Consider the following 15,487-nt stretch of genomic DNA (forward strand, 5'->3'; position numbering starts at 1 on the left):
CATTAAGTTTCAAATCTTGCCTACCATGTGTGAGCCCGAGGGAGTTTGTCAGGTGTTCCCCACTGCTCTATAGTAAACAACTGTGGCCCATTGGAACCTGCAAGAGATCACATGATTCATAAAGGACCAATCAGGAGACAGCAAACTCGTCCCATAGCTCTCAGAGGGGCAAGGAAATAATTAAGCTGCTATAAATATCTTCATGAAAACATGACGAATAATAATAAACATTTAACATACTTAAATGTGACCCAGGACAACAAAACCAGTCTTAAGTAGCTCGGGAACATTTTTAGTAATCGTCAAAAAAATTTGTAGGGGTAAAAATGACAGATTTTTCTTTTTAGGAAAGATCATGTTCCATGAAGATATTTTTTACCGTAAAGGTATAAAAACTTTCTTTTTGTGAGTTTATGGGATGCTACAGTGCCTCAGATGAACAACTTCAAAGGCGATTTCTCAATATTTAGCTTTTTTGCATCCTCAGATTCCAGCTTTGTAAACAGTTGTTGTTCCGCCAGATAGTGTCAAATACAACCTAACAAACCACATATCAATAGAAAGCTTATTTCTTCAGCTTTAAGATAATTTAAAAATCTCAATTTCGAAAAATTGCCCCTTAAGACTGGTTTTGTCATCCAGGGTCAAAAATGGATGGTATTCAATTACAAAATCATGCATATATATGTGATTCCGTGCAATCAATTTTACCGTAGAGTTCAGCGAAGCCGTTCATTGGCACTCTGGATGTTCCGGTGACAAACTGCAGAAGTCTGATCCTCTTCTCTGCATCCATTAACAACACAGCCTGAGATGACACAAAAAGATGCATTCAATTACAAATCAACGTTCATCTGTTCATTTCAATGGCAATAGTGACATCATTCCAGCTGTTTATCAATCAGACTTAATAATCAAGAAACACAGGGTGTTCTTTCCTTCACATAAGGAATGTTTTCAGATTTATTACATATTCCTTACAACTGACTGCAAACATTTCATGTCGCAGCGCTGTTGCATTTTTATTTTGCAGTAGCAATATTTCTATTCGTGGAAAGGAAGGAGTTATGAAAGGACAGGATATTTTTTTGTCACATAATCATTTTACTGTATGTCCCTAGGCTTCGGCTCTGACATGTGGCACATATGCACTTATGAACAATGTATTGCAGAGTAAATTTGTATGTATTTGAGTGTGTGTGTGAGTCTGGCTTGAGACAGCTGATAAGAAGTTCATAATGCTCTCTCTAACTCTTTCATCAGAGCAAACACTCGATGAACCTCACATCAAACTTTGATCGGTCACTATCTGATGTGGACATAACATGAGCTCACAAACACATACACAAGCAGGCATTAGAAGCAAAATAAAAAAAACTAAATTTATAAGGTTTATAAGCTTTCCTGTGGCTCAGTGGTAAGAGCATGGCACTAGCTATGCCAAGGTCATGGGTTCGATCCAAGGCGATTGCATATAGTCAGAAACAAATGTATAATACAACGCAATGTAAGTTGCTTTGGATAAAAGCGTCTGCCAAATGTATGTACGTAAACGTCTAACGACAAATTTATGTAGAGTTGCTTGTCTGGAAGCCTCCTTAACCCTTGCAAGACGTGAGGTGTTCTTCATGACCTCATCGACTGAGGATCAGCGGAGAAGTGAGGAGATGAGGAAGAATGATTTTAGAAATAAGACAGACGGTACATACCTTCCAGAACCACTGGATCACAGGATGATTGGGACAGAAGCCGTTCTTATAGATAGTGTGCTGTCTCCAGTCATTCACATCCACATCTCCCAAACCACACATCAACAGCTGGTGAAACGGAACACTAACACTTACACAAAGCAAAACTAACACCAAATTAAAACATTTGACAACTAAATAAAACTGACCGCATCTGAGGTTTTGATGGAAAGCATATGCTAAAATGGTAAACTACAACTGTACATCCTGCGTTCATTACACATGGAAATAACACTAGATGTCAATAAAAACCTTAAAAAATATTCAACTTAAAAGGAACTTAGCTTTAAGCATGACATAAAATAAAAAACTACTAAGTCAGAATGAAAAAGAAAAAATGAACAATGAAAAATTTCAGTGATATATTTCCTTTCATAACATGTTTATGTGATCTATGACATCATCCCCTTCTGCGGTGGGAGAAAGAAACACATAAACATCATAGTTTGCTACCATAAGCATAATTCTATACAGGTTTTAGGCAGGGAGGATGCAGTCTCCATGACAACAGCAAAATGAATTACTGATACGTGGGAAGTGAATTGTTACTGTACCTCCAGTTCGTTTTCATCAAAGATCTTAATTAAATCAATAGGAATGAGCTCGGTGAAACCCTGTGAAACACAAAAACAAATCAGAACATTCTCTAGTAGGTATGTTGGTAGGCAAGTTTGGTTATCAGGAATAAGCTAGTGTTTGCTGCCACATTGTGGCAACACATGCAACTACAGATTGCTGTGTGTTCGGGTTGTGATTTCATACCTCCAAAAAGGCGTTCATCTGCTTTTGAACCCTGTTCACAAACCGCCATTGAATCACCAAACTGTGCAGGGTAAAAAAACAGTAAGTGTAAGACGCTAGTGTAAGACAAAATACAGACAGATGTATTAGTGTAGCATAAGTCCTGTCACTTTAAAGGAGTAGTTCACTTCAAAATTTGCCCCCATCGACTTTCCATAGTATAAATAAAAATGACCATGGAAAGTCAATGGGGGCAAATTTTTAACCGATCTACTCTATTTTTTTATACATAGCAGACAAATAATCATACTTTAGTTTCAAAATCATACTTTAATGTTGAAAGGCTTCTTTAAAACAACTGTATTACAGTAACTTACTCTATGTATTCCTTTTTATTGTCATTGGTTACGACCATGTCTGAACCGCTTGGCTTCAAATCCACCTGGTAAGTCTATGAAAACATTTTAAAACATAATTATTGTAGATGTCTATTAAAAACTTTGCTAACATTTACTTTATGAAAAGCAACTTGCATATAAGGCTAAAATTTTTGATCAAATAAAAATATAGTTCACACTACAAATCAACTTATGGTACTTTATGTTACCTGCCCAAAGTTGTCCTCATCAATGCAGAACCGCAAGTCCAGTTCTGTGGGATCGTTCTCCAGAATCCATTTTAAAGAGTTGTAGTATTCACTGTCCTATAGTGAATAACAGAATTAAACAGTTTTGTGTCTGTAATTTTTTTATACTGAGGACTGAAGTGTGTGTGTGTAACGTACCACTGACTCCATATCATTCAGCGTGATCTGCTTGCCCAGCATCATTTTATAGAACGGTCGAATGAAGAAACCTAAAACACAAACAATGACATTGTAGCTTCTATTAGGAAACACAACCAAAACACCAAACAAAATAAATCAAACAATAAAGCTATAGAAAAAAAACAAAAAAATATTTTTTTTTAATTAGTATTTGGCCGTCAAAGATAACAGGTTCACGTACCGTCCAACAGTTTGCCGTGATACACGGCCATGCCAGCCACCCGTCCAATGAACTTGAAGTATGAGAGGTGATCTTCATTGCAGAGGCCGGAGTTTGAATTGATCTGAAGTGTGTAGTTATCCCTGAAGCCAGACACAAGGGAGAAGTTAAAGGTGCTGTGTGTCATTTTTTGGAGGATTGTTTTGACAGAAATGCAATATAATATACATAACTTTGTCTTCAGAGGTGTGCAAAAAGACCTTACATAATGAAGCGTTTCGATCTACATACACCGCGGGTCCCCTTGCATGTTATACACCATGTTGTTTCTACAGTAGACCTAATGGACAAACTGCTCTACATAGTGTGTTTGGTAAATATGTTATCTCCTCCGGCAAAGACGCTCAAAATGTGACGACATCTTAGTGCTGTGTCAAAAAAGGAGGGTCGAGCGGTGGCCTGTGCCATTGGTTGCAATTCGCAACTTTACCACTAGATCCCGCTAAATTTCATACACGTGACCTTCAAACAAATTATGGTTTTCTTATGAATTTTAAAGGAGAATTCGGAGAAACAAAATATTATGACAGAACTGACAAGAACAGATTTGAGGCCTGCTCACAGGTATATGACGATCCGACTACAAAACACTGACATTGATCCAAAAAACACAGATAATAAGAAAAGCAAACATGGTGAGGTAAAGCAGAGATACACAATAGAACGGATGCACGGAGTAGACAACTGGAAGTTGGAGGTTCAGGATTTAGGTTTGTTTAAAAAGACAAAAAAACTTTAGTTGACTTACGTGGCGGAGTATTCAAACAGGCCATAATAAGGGTTAAACATCTCTTTGGAGAGCAGGAAGAACCATTCTCTGGCCACGCCTCCATAGTCCAGCCCCTTCTCTGATTCAAACTCAATCCACAGACGAGCTTTCAGACTGTCTGGTCTCTTCAGAGACATGATGCGTCTGTATGACTCCTCGAAGATGTTGTTTCTGTGAAGCTTCATCTCGAAGCGGTTAGGAATATCTGCCTGTGGAAGAGAAACAGAGAGAGAGAACGTGACATACAGTTTCATCCTAGTCATCGAATCATAACAACAATAAAATACCGTTCATCATATCACAGATATCCACTTCACACCAACATTTCCGCCTGGCATTACAGTATATTGCCTGAAACGGTCACAGTTCTGAGCTACGTTTCTGTCGCGTGAAGAACAATTTAACACCCTACGGAAAAAATGCTCCTTGCCGAAGATTTCACACGGAATAAATTAGTGCGTCCAGGAATACAGCAAGTGAGGAATGAGCTGCGATGTCTAGGAAACACTTCTTACCGGCTTCTTTAACTTCTTTCTGAAGTAGTCGTACTTCTGCTTGAATTCTCTGGAATAAGGCACAGCCTATGAAAAGACAAACAAATAAAATTCACATACCATCTCTCATATTCTGGGGGTGTTACATGGACATGCAAGAATGTTGAAACATGTAAAAAAACAAAACAAGAAATGATGTCATTGGTATTAAATATTGTCATCATTTACTCACCCCTCAGATTGTTCCAAACCTGTATACATGTCTGTTCTGCTGAACACACAGGAAGATATCTGGAAGATTGTCAAATCTCACCCCCCATTGACTACCACAGTATTTATTTATCTGACACTGTATGTATAGAGGTTTGAGACAATCTAAGGGTTGATAAGAGTAAATAATGACAGAATTATCATTTTGGGGAGAACTATCCCTTTAAGAATTAATTTCAGATGCATTTTCTGTCCAAGCTTTGAAAATTAACCATGGTTTTACTATAGTAAACGTGTAGCAACCATTTTTGTCCAGGGGACTGACTACCATTTGTGTAACCATGGTTTTATGACAAAAGAATCACGGTTAATTTGGAGCCACCATGGCGTATTTATAGCGACCGTGTTTTGTCTTTTTATGTACAAAAGCCATAAGTGTTAGAAGACAAGGGTGATGACAGAGATAAAAGGACACTCACGGGTCCTGTGATGGCAGGACTTTGCAGTCTAGGGTCTTCCCACTGAGTCTTTTTGGTATCTGAGGAGAAGAGGATTTTTTGTAAGTCAACATCACTTCTTTTATTGTTGGTATCTTAACAAATATTTACAAATGTTAAGAAAAATCTCAAATAAAAAGATTAAGGATTAAAAATAAAGATGAATGCTATCTAAATATGCTTATGGTTGGCTACTGGTACTTTAATAACTGTAAAACTCTGTGGTCAAATTTGGTAATGCTAGTTGCACTAAAATGACTTTTAAAAAAAGCAAAGTGACACAGAATAATCTGAAATGAGCTTGTGTTTGTGAACAGCTGCTGTTGTCATCAGGTGTATATCGAGCGAACCTGTGTTTAAAAACACAGCAGGGACGGACGTGTAGGACACATTTAATGATGCATGAGAAAACTGATCTCACAACTCGTGTTACGTTAAACATGTAAATAGCTAATCGTTTACACCGCTGATAACAAAGTTACAGAAACAAAGTAACAAATAGGAACCTGAGAGTATCTGTGAACCTGTTGATAATAAATACACAATACATATTTAATTCTATAAAATATTCAATAAAAAAAGCATTTAATAAAAAATACTTATATAATTGAAACTATTTTAAGTTTTATTCGATTTTATTAAATTAATTCCGTTTAATTTTTATTTTATTAAATTCATAATTTTTTATTAAAAAAACATGGCGTCAAAAATGTAAAAAGACACTTTAATGTCAGACAATAAAGAAATAATATGAAATACCCAAAGCATCCAGTGCATTCAAACATTATAAATATCATGAATGATACAAAACCAATATCATTTAGATTGTGTCCTTACTGTGGTCGATGTAAAAGGTCCGTCCATCTGCATGCACTCGTTCCTCCCACCCCGGCTGTACATTTAGAAAGAAAAGATTGAGATCAGACCACACCGACACACCAATATTTAACAACCACTGTTACACAGACACAAAAACTGCAATGAATAACATGACGCGAGGAAAGAACAGAAACATATGAAGATTCCTCATGTGTTCGGTGTGGGGTTTCCAACCCGGCATGCAGAAGAGCGCAGGCCTGTCGTTTTGTCATTCATTCACTTCACAAACACACACACTGCCCCCCTCTTTTGAGAGACGAGACCCCAAGGACCATCAATGCCATGTTGATGCCAACATCACAAGCAATTCTCATGCCTAACATAACACAGCCGTGAATACACTTCCAAACAGGCCGACAATTCATAAACCACAACATCAAGGGAAGCTGTTTCACGACCCACACAGGGGATCTGGAAAAGAGACGAGACCGTCGCTCACAACTGAGAGACCAGTGCGAGAACGGCATCAACCAAAACTGGCATAGAATGAAGCACAGGATGAGCGCTGTGCAGTCAAGTGTGGAGGACACCAAGAAACTGATGGGAACAAAACGTTCAAGAAAAAAAGAAAGAGATACGTGCAGAGAGGAATTAATTATATGGTCAATTCAGGTCAACTGGGTTTCGTTTTAACAATGACACAATATTCCTGAATTCACCCAACAGAGAGAGAGATATAAAGTGAGTGAGGACAATGTTAAAGAGACAGAGAGGAAGCAGGGTAGACATAAAACAGACAAAGAGCTCAACAATAAACACAAATGTTACTGAATGTCTCCATCGGCAAGACTGGGCAATACAATACAACTTAAATATTTTCTTGGATATTACATATATTTCTGTTTAATAAAATATTGATATTAGTTCAATTATTAAATCCTCCATCAAGTACCACCTAGCAAGCAGAAAACTAAAAGTTCATGACTATGAATCAATTGAAGTACATTTGGCTGTCCTTTCTTTTATAAGATTTTCAAATAATTTTGCACAAAAAGCTTTCTTTTTTTCTTTTCAAAAATGCCTACACAGAATAAATAAATACAAAATTTAAAGGGTCAATAAATCCAAGAAAAAATCCAAATACATTTTTCTGTGTTCATTAGAACAAAGAAATGGATACATATTTGAAACAACTTGAGCGTAAGAAAATGTTCATTTTTGGTGAACTGTTCCTTTAAGACGTCTAAAAAGTTGAGCCCTGCAGAGAAAGTAGAAACAGAGACAAACAAAAATGAGAACAAGAAATGGAAAGTGAAACGTGACAGAAAGTAAAAGAACATTGAAAAGAGGGACAGTCATTCATGCCAGTCATGATAAAGAGGGGTAGCAAGGTCAAAGGTCAGACAGGCTGGTGGGCAGGCAGGTAAACACGCAGGCTGTGAGAGGACCGACCTCCTCTGGAAGATTCTGCAACAAACATCATCGAGCCCAGAGCACAGCATGTTTCCCAACGCCACCGAAAGACCAGAGAAAAATCACACACACACCAGCAGCTTAGACAGAGCGACTGTAAGGCTGGTTTAAAGTGTTGAAAAATCATATTCATAAAGTGAGAACATGACACTCTGAAAACACTGTCTAGGAACTGGAGGATCTTTTTTTTTATATATATTTAGAGCAAAATCCAGGGTGTGAATGTGGAAAAGGGTTTATAGGTTTTAGAAATGTGCATATATTCTTAAATTGCATGCATGTGCATGACATGTTTGTATAAATATATGCTGAAAAAAATGCATGTAAATTAGATGAGCCCAATTCTCTGGTTAGTGCTTGGCACGTATTCCAATATGAAGGTGAAATTCACATTTAAGGAAATAATAATTGTATTATTTGGTGTCCATGGATGCACTGTTTCTAGAAGCTCTGCATTCTTGTAGCCTGTTAGCATGAAGAAATCTGAAAAGCCAATGATGTCTGCTAGTGTTTTGTGTCATTAGGCTGTTTGGCTTTTCGCTGGCATGACAATAGTCTAAAAATTGATGTGAGCTTGATTATTGCGTGATATGGATGTTTCATTCATATTTGTGCATCAACACAAGGTCACATATCAGACAGGGGTACTTATCTGCTGAAAGGACATGGATTTGTGGGTAATATGGCTCCAGCGCTCCTATTATACTCACAGGAAGTGGGCCGAGGTCACCGGGGTCTAGAGATGCTTTTGTCCTCATGTGAACGGGATACTTTAACCGTGGATCTTCCTGAAAAGAGAGAGAGAGAGAGGTTGACTTACACAAGCTCAGATTTTCCCGAAGGCTTTATCAGTAAATTGCATTCAGTGTCTTCAGCCAAAAAGCAATGATGCAACCAATACGGAAGGGAAATTGAAACAATTGTGTATCTCTCATATCTCCATAGGGACATAAAGCACTTTCACACTCTTCATATACCAATCCTCTGAGGACATAATAAAACACATACACCGTAAATCACAGTTGACATGCAACTGGAGCAGATGCCAGTTTGTGTTGTGTGTAAACCCGATCGATGAAAAAAAAAAAAAAGAGGATACAAGACATTTGACACAGAAAGACGGAAAAAAAGCAAGCTGTGTTGGGGGAAATTATGCCACTGCACAGAAATTGCAGTTCCTCCGTCAGACACCAGGTGGCAGAACGGGTCTAAATGTGCCAGACATGCCTCACCCGGGGCATCCCTCCAGCTTAAGGGCATTCATGCGTGTTAAAGACTGTGTGTAGATCCGGGATAGCCCGTGTTTCCTAAAAGCACTACCACGAAAATTCAAAGCTGCAATATTATTGGTTAAAATAAACAAATATCAGTTGGTTATCGAGTATAAATAAACACAACACAATTACCACAACGATTGACAACTGTAAGTTAGCGAAACCATTTGTCACCTACGAACAATCCATGCTTAAAAACCAATAGAACTCACAACAGAAAATGCAATGGATTTAATGGTTATAATGGGAATTGAATTGGTTTTAACGGACACTATAATGGTGTCTGGTATGTGATGGATTTCTATTGGTGAGGTGTTATTTGGCAGATTAATCCTATTAGAATAATGTCTAAAACTTTTTGTTTACAATTTTGTAATTGTTTTCATGGAAAAAGATCATGTTGGTATTTTAATGGAAACCATTAGAGTTTCTGTGATGGTTTCAATTGGCTTTCTTTTGCTTTTTTCAGCAGGGTGGTCATTCAGTATTTTCAGGAAGTCAGCCGACCTCCATTTGGAGCCACACAATCACCTATATTTGCACTTTTTTTATCCAACAAAACACATGATCTACCCCTTATCTTTATTTTCATCACCTACTATATATCAACAAAATGCTTTTTTTCCCACAATAACAGCAGAGCACAGATATACATTCTGCGAACGGACGCTGCAGGTGGATTTAGGCTGATCGATGTGAGAAAAGTAAAGGCCGGTTAAGCTACAGGTCAGACACTCCCTGCTGACAGGTAAAAACAGTGCCAACGAGCCATTTGTACAGTAGTAAACAAATGCTTAAGTGCGAGATATAAATAGATATAGATGTGCACCCCACTGTGTATAAACAGTAACTTCATCAGCAAATAAGACTGTAGGTCTGTGCCAAAAGCAAATGAGCCGCGATGCTCTAGCAACTCCGCAGTCTTCAGCAAAAGACTCACGGGACACACAATTGATTTCTATAAAGTATTATGTACCTAAGCTGTGGTCACAAGTTTTCCCACTTATTGCAATGCATTCTGCGATTCCCTTCTTTGCAAGAAAGTGACAGGAAGCTTGCCGTCTGACCATTGATGCATTGAAATGCTGTCTACGTTCACTAGGTTTAAGAGCTTGTGTGTGTTTGTCTTACCCAGGTGGTGTTTCTGCTGTTGTGGTCAATGAAGAACGGTCGTCCATTGGGCGCCATTCTCATTTCCCAGCCGGGGGGCAGGAAGCTGTGGGTCGACTTGTGCTGGGATTTGGGTGAGCTGTAGGGTGAAGGCTGTGGGGACTGAGGGTTTGAAAACGTGTCCTTTACGGCTCGCCGTACCGGGGCGTTATTAGCTCCCTGTGAAAGGAAAATAAATTATGTTATTTGATGCTTTAATGTGCTGTAAATTGCATAAATAAAACATTATTCCATCTTTCCATCTCTGTTCACTCTTCCATCCATACAAGGATAGAGAGATTAACATTTCGCAACATTTTTTGGCCAATGAATCGCACTAAAATACAAGTCTATTGCTGCTGAAATAATTAAGAGGCCAATTTCAAAATTATTTTTACTTTTTCTTAATTCACTATTTCTAGGTATGTGTTTAGGCAAAAGAATAATTTTTGTTTCATTCTGTCAACGACTAACAATATTTCTCCCAAATTTCAGACCTCTAATACTGCAAAGAAAACAACTTCATATTCACTTTTAGACAATAAAACATTAATATTTCTATATATATATCTATATATAATATAGATATTATGGATAATTTATTTTTGTTATAAGTTGGTACATTTTTTAAACCAAAAGGTTTGAATAATGAGATGGGATTTGTGATCGTTCTTCATTTTATATTAGCACACAACTCAAAGAGAACCTTCATTTATCCTCTGTTCCTATTTCACTCTATTGCTTCCATAACAAACGTTATCCTTTCACAATTTTAATTAAAGTTCTTCTGAACCAGTACAGCCCTTATCATTTATAGATGTAAAAGAAATTGGATATACTCAATATTTTGCAAGAACATTCATCTTCGAATGCTTAAAATGCAACACACATATCAGACTGGTGAATTTGTTCCGGTTATTCTTTCATTTGAATACAAAACAAACAAAAGGGAGTCAGATCTGCACAACCTGTTCCCAGTGTTTAAATCCCAGGAAATGCAAATGATAAAATTTACTTTGTATAGTCGCTGTGGACAAAAGTGCAAGTCAAGTGAATAAATGTAAGACGATTTAACACTGCTCACTGGTTCTAAAGTACTGGTGTTTCCCTTAAGCAAATTCTATACGCCTAAAATAACAAGATCAATCTTTGGCATAAAGTAGTAAGCGGTTGGATTTTAGCAATACAACAATAGCCTAGTTCCCTACCAAGTTTTCACATGGAAATGTTTGTGCTAATGAGCCGTAATTGCTTTGAGAGCAACACGGGACACTTATTCCCCAACATCTGCAACAAGAGCTATTGTTTATTCCATTAGCCAAGTCATTCTTCTCAGTGGAAGCCATTAGCTTTGGCTGACGCCCAATAACACAGATACGTTTTTTTTGCCTTTTTCAAAAGATATAACTGTGGGTAATACAACCCAACCTCTATGGACTGTATATGTGGTATGTGGGTGAACAGAAAATGATGTATAGAAAATAATGTTTGCTCGGTTAGTATAAAAATTACCGAAACACAGCAATGCCAAATAAGCAATCAAAATATTTACCAGCCTCTTCCTTGAAAAGTTATATTACATCTTTCAGCTCACGTTATAACCATGCTGTGATTTTTAAATGTGAACCCTCTTCAAAAATTTTTTTCCTAATTGACAGATGACAGAAATAATGTTTCTTGAACGTTACATCAAATGAACCCAAAGTATTTTAAGGTTCAGCTTGACAGACACGTACATATTTCTCAACAATAGGAATATAAACATCACAACAAAATAAGTAGGTGTAAATTCAGGCACGGATTAGGAGTAACAGAACAGAAGGAAACTATGAAGTCACCGCTGTCTGAGAGGTTAAACCATGTCTGCCAATGAAATTGTGAGACTTTGGCACCCAATGACGGTAAGCAAACTGGTAAGCAAATTTGTCTAAGCTGCTCTTAGACAAGATTTCAGAAGTATCAAATGATACGAATTAAGACACACACACACACACACACACACACACACAGTATGTTAAAACCTGATACGCACAACAGCTGCAAATCGCATTTTAACTTTGCAAGATTTCATCAACATCACGCTCAAAGAAACTTGACTTTTGAAAGCCCACAGGGTAGGACAAAAATAAATCCCATGACGTTTCTCAAGAGATGCCAATATGTTTTATAAGTTGTCAAAATTTGTATTATAAGAGATGAAAGGAATTAAAAAATTGTTCAATTTTTTATTCTTATACTCAATACGTTTCCTCTTCTGTTGTTTCTGTCTGCAGAAAAACAAATAGTTTAATGAAAGAAAATACCCAACAGTAAAGGAATGTCAACCTATTTTATTGACTACACTTCGACCAAGAATGAGTCCGTGTCTGCCTGTTGTTTCACTTAAAGATATTCTAGCTCACGACTCTATAAAACTTGCTATTTGTAATAGACCGATATGTCAGCCAGGTCAATAAATTAGACAAAGTTTGGCCATTATTATACTATTTGTCATTAGTCGTCCCACTCCAACGTTTCTCTCAAATATTGAGAAAAAAAACTTGTACCTCTTATAAAAATGCTATTTTCGGGACAGTGCCGAGTCATTTGGTCTCACATTCTGTCACAGAAACACTTCATAAGATAAAAACAGAAGAATTTGCTGGCATGATAGCAGCACTTAGAAGTAGTAACTGAGGAGACATTCTTCTTTTCTTCCTGTGAATCGAAGGGAATTAAATTATTGTGAATTGAAAGATATGAAGCACACAGGTCAGGAATTGATCTCGACTAAATATGCCTTTGGGACATCAAACTTTTATATTAAAAACCGATCTATGCATAATACAAGTGGTGGGACTGATAAATTCCCTCAGCTGTTTGTAACCTTAAGAAGCTAAAGACACTGTGGATCGGACATCATTATATTTCAGCCAAATGTGTGATACTATTGTGATATTACACTACACAGCTTGTTGCTTTGATTCGATTGATCATTTATTAATCAAATGCATCACAATTATGATACAATAAATAAATAAAAATGTGTCTACTAAAAGAAAAAATGTAAATGGCCTACTAAAAAAAATTGAAGTTATTATAGTTGCTCGTGACTAAATCATATCGAATAGAAGTCTAAACTATTTCATATCATATTAATACATTTTGCAGGTCATCCATATGCTTCTAAACACAATAACTTTTCCTGTGTACAAACGGCTCGGCATGTTTTTCCCAAATGTGGTTTTTCAAATAATTAATATGCAAACTTGTACCTAGTGAATGTAAAAGAAAAGGGAAGAGACAGTGGACGGGAGGAAGTTCTCACCTCTGGGGGGGAAGACAGCGTGACGGTGGGGGAACTGAGGCTACGGGGTCTACGCACTTGCGGTTCACTTAGATGGCCGCTGGAGGAGGAGGGGGTGGAAGCAGAGGGTGGGGCTGCTGAAGCACCACCAGATGCTGCAGCTGAGGTACTGGCTCCATCTTCTGTGTGCTGTCGAAGAGAGAGGGGGTTTAAAGGGGTCATAAAAGGAAAGCAAGGTCTAAAATAGAGCATCATGCAAATGCTGAGGAGCAGTAAAAGAAAAAGAGTGAAAAATGTTTATGTTATTTTATAAGGAACAGTTTAAAAGGTGAGAATAACAATGTGTTGTAGACAAATAATAAACAGTATATTTCACACAAACAAACTTTTTCAGTTCACCTGCAAGGTGTGTAAATGTAATCCTAGATTTAGGACAAGATTGGTGTTCAAACTTGACTAAACAAATTAAAACGACCAACAACTTTAGGATATAAAGCATTTAAAAATGTTTGTACACAAATCCTGAATGTTCCAAGAGGTTTATGAGCTTTTTGAGCTGAGCTGAGCTGAGCTTGCAACTGTCGTGCTATTAAAAATGAACTAGAAAAACAAAAATACAAAAAAAAGTTTATGCAAGAGGAGGATAAGTAAACATATAAAGGAACAACAATAGTAATACATAGATGAAAGGAAACCGAATACGCTGGCTGAACAAATATCACTCGGTTGAGCAAACAAAAGAAATATGAGTTTGATAAAGTGAGGCATAAAGAAGAAACCATGAAAAGCAAAGCTGATGGGCACTGAGAATTCAGAAAGACTCAAAACTGAATGTCTGAGTTCTTATAAATAATACAACTATGGATTACCTGCAGAATGGGCCGGGTCCACGTGGTGCTGCGGTTGTTATGGTTGACGAAATATGTTCGACCCTTGGGGTCCTTGCGTTCTTCCCAGCCTGGCGGAAGGCCCGGCGTGGTTATGGCGTAGTTGGCCGTTGGAGACTGAACAAAGCCAAAAACCAGACATTAGCCTGTTTATCGGAAAGTCAATGGAGTTATGTTGATAATGACAGTGAGATTAGGGTTGTGTACTTTTTGTTTCATAAACGCACCCATCACAAATACAGATGTACATGCACTTACAGAAACACTTTTGCAAACAACACTCAACACAAATATCCTTTTATGATATATTAAATCTGTTATACAGGTATATGACGGGGTGACTTTTTATGAAGAGTGAATCAATCCAGCAATCTAAACATCTCTAGTTTCATATTTCCGGACTAGTTAAATGACTAGCACAGAAATAAAATATTGAGAAGTGTGTGCTGGCTTTAAAGAGTGCTCCTATAATAAAAACAATATTTGTAATAATTTAATCAAATTAAAATAACAAAAAATAAAGTGATATAACATTAATTAAATCATTAATAATAATTGATCACATAATAAATAAAATAATAATTTATACTTATAAAAATACATTAAAGATAATTTCTTTAAAATCAATTAGGTGTATAGTTAATAAAAGCACTTTTACTAAATATTATTAACAAAATAAAATTACAGCCATAGTCAAAATTTATTACTTTCAAACTTTTAAAAAGAGAATTAAAAACAAGTACGGGAAAAGACCATGAACACAAGAGAGCACAAATGTACAACATGTGGACATTACCATCGAGTCCTCAACGCCTGTGACTGTTTGTGCTCGTGTTCGTCGGGGCTGCGGGTTCTGCTGGATAACAACAGCTGTTTTTAGATGGGCCAGTGGGAGAGGGTAATATGAGGGCAAATGGAAGGACAGGGTCAACCAGAGAGTGTAAAAGCAGGTGGGTGGGGAAGTGATTTGGGTTATACAAGTTGATTTTGACAACCGAAAGGGGTGATTTTGTGAGAGGTGCCCAAGTAAGAGTTTGAGGTGTGAGACAAAGTGATAAAAAAAATCACATTGGATGAACTCCAGGAAGAATTGA

The 15,487-nt window shown here is 37.2% G+C and overlaps 1 protein-coding gene across 11 annotated transcripts in view; it reads right to left on the reverse strand.

The window, feature by feature from the left end:
- nedd4l (NEDD4 like E3 ubiquitin protein ligase) overlaps positions 1-15,487 on the reverse strand; it is a 57,038-nt gene that overhangs the window by 2,175 nt on the left and 39,376 nt on the right. For 7 of the 11 annotated variants that reach the window (XM_056730484.1, XM_056730483.1, XM_056730482.1 and 4 more), the window contains 18 exons: positions 15,190-15,249; positions 14,376-14,510; positions 13,528-13,695; positions 10,203-10,400; positions 8,508-8,585; positions 6,343-6,397; positions 5,488-5,546; positions 4,820-4,885; positions 4,284-4,513; positions 3,497-3,618; positions 3,274-3,344; positions 3,097-3,192; positions 2,867-2,940; positions 2,511-2,571; positions 2,303-2,362; positions 1,710-1,817; positions 712-808; positions 25-97 (listed from right to left, as the gene is read on the reverse strand). In XM_056730484.1, coding sequence (XP_056586462.1) covers positions 25-97; positions 712-808; positions 1,710-1,817; positions 2,303-2,362; positions 2,511-2,571; positions 2,867-2,940; positions 3,097-3,192; positions 3,274-3,344; positions 3,497-3,618; positions 4,284-4,513; positions 4,820-4,885; positions 5,488-5,546; positions 6,343-6,397; positions 8,508-8,585; positions 10,203-10,400; positions 13,528-13,695; positions 14,376-14,510; positions 15,190-15,249 — 1,811 coding nt within the window. The remainder of the gene's footprint in view (positions 1-24; positions 98-711; positions 809-1,709; positions 1,818-2,302; positions 2,363-2,510; positions 2,572-2,866; positions 2,941-3,096; positions 3,193-3,273; positions 3,345-3,496; positions 3,619-4,283; positions 4,514-4,819; positions 4,886-5,487; positions 5,547-6,342; positions 6,398-8,507; positions 8,586-10,202; positions 10,401-13,527; positions 13,696-14,375; positions 14,511-15,189; positions 15,250-15,487) is intronic. The other 4 variants (XM_056730477.1, XM_056730474.1, XM_056730481.1 and 1 more) reach the window with 2 other exon arrangements.

The sequence above is a fragment of the Triplophysa dalaica genome, chromosome 19, assembly GCF_015846415.1.
Source record: "Triplophysa dalaica isolate WHDGS20190420 chromosome 19, ASM1584641v1, whole genome shotgun sequence".
Lineage (NCBI taxonomy): Eukaryota > Metazoa > Chordata > Actinopteri > Cypriniformes > Nemacheilidae > Triplophysa > Triplophysa dalaica.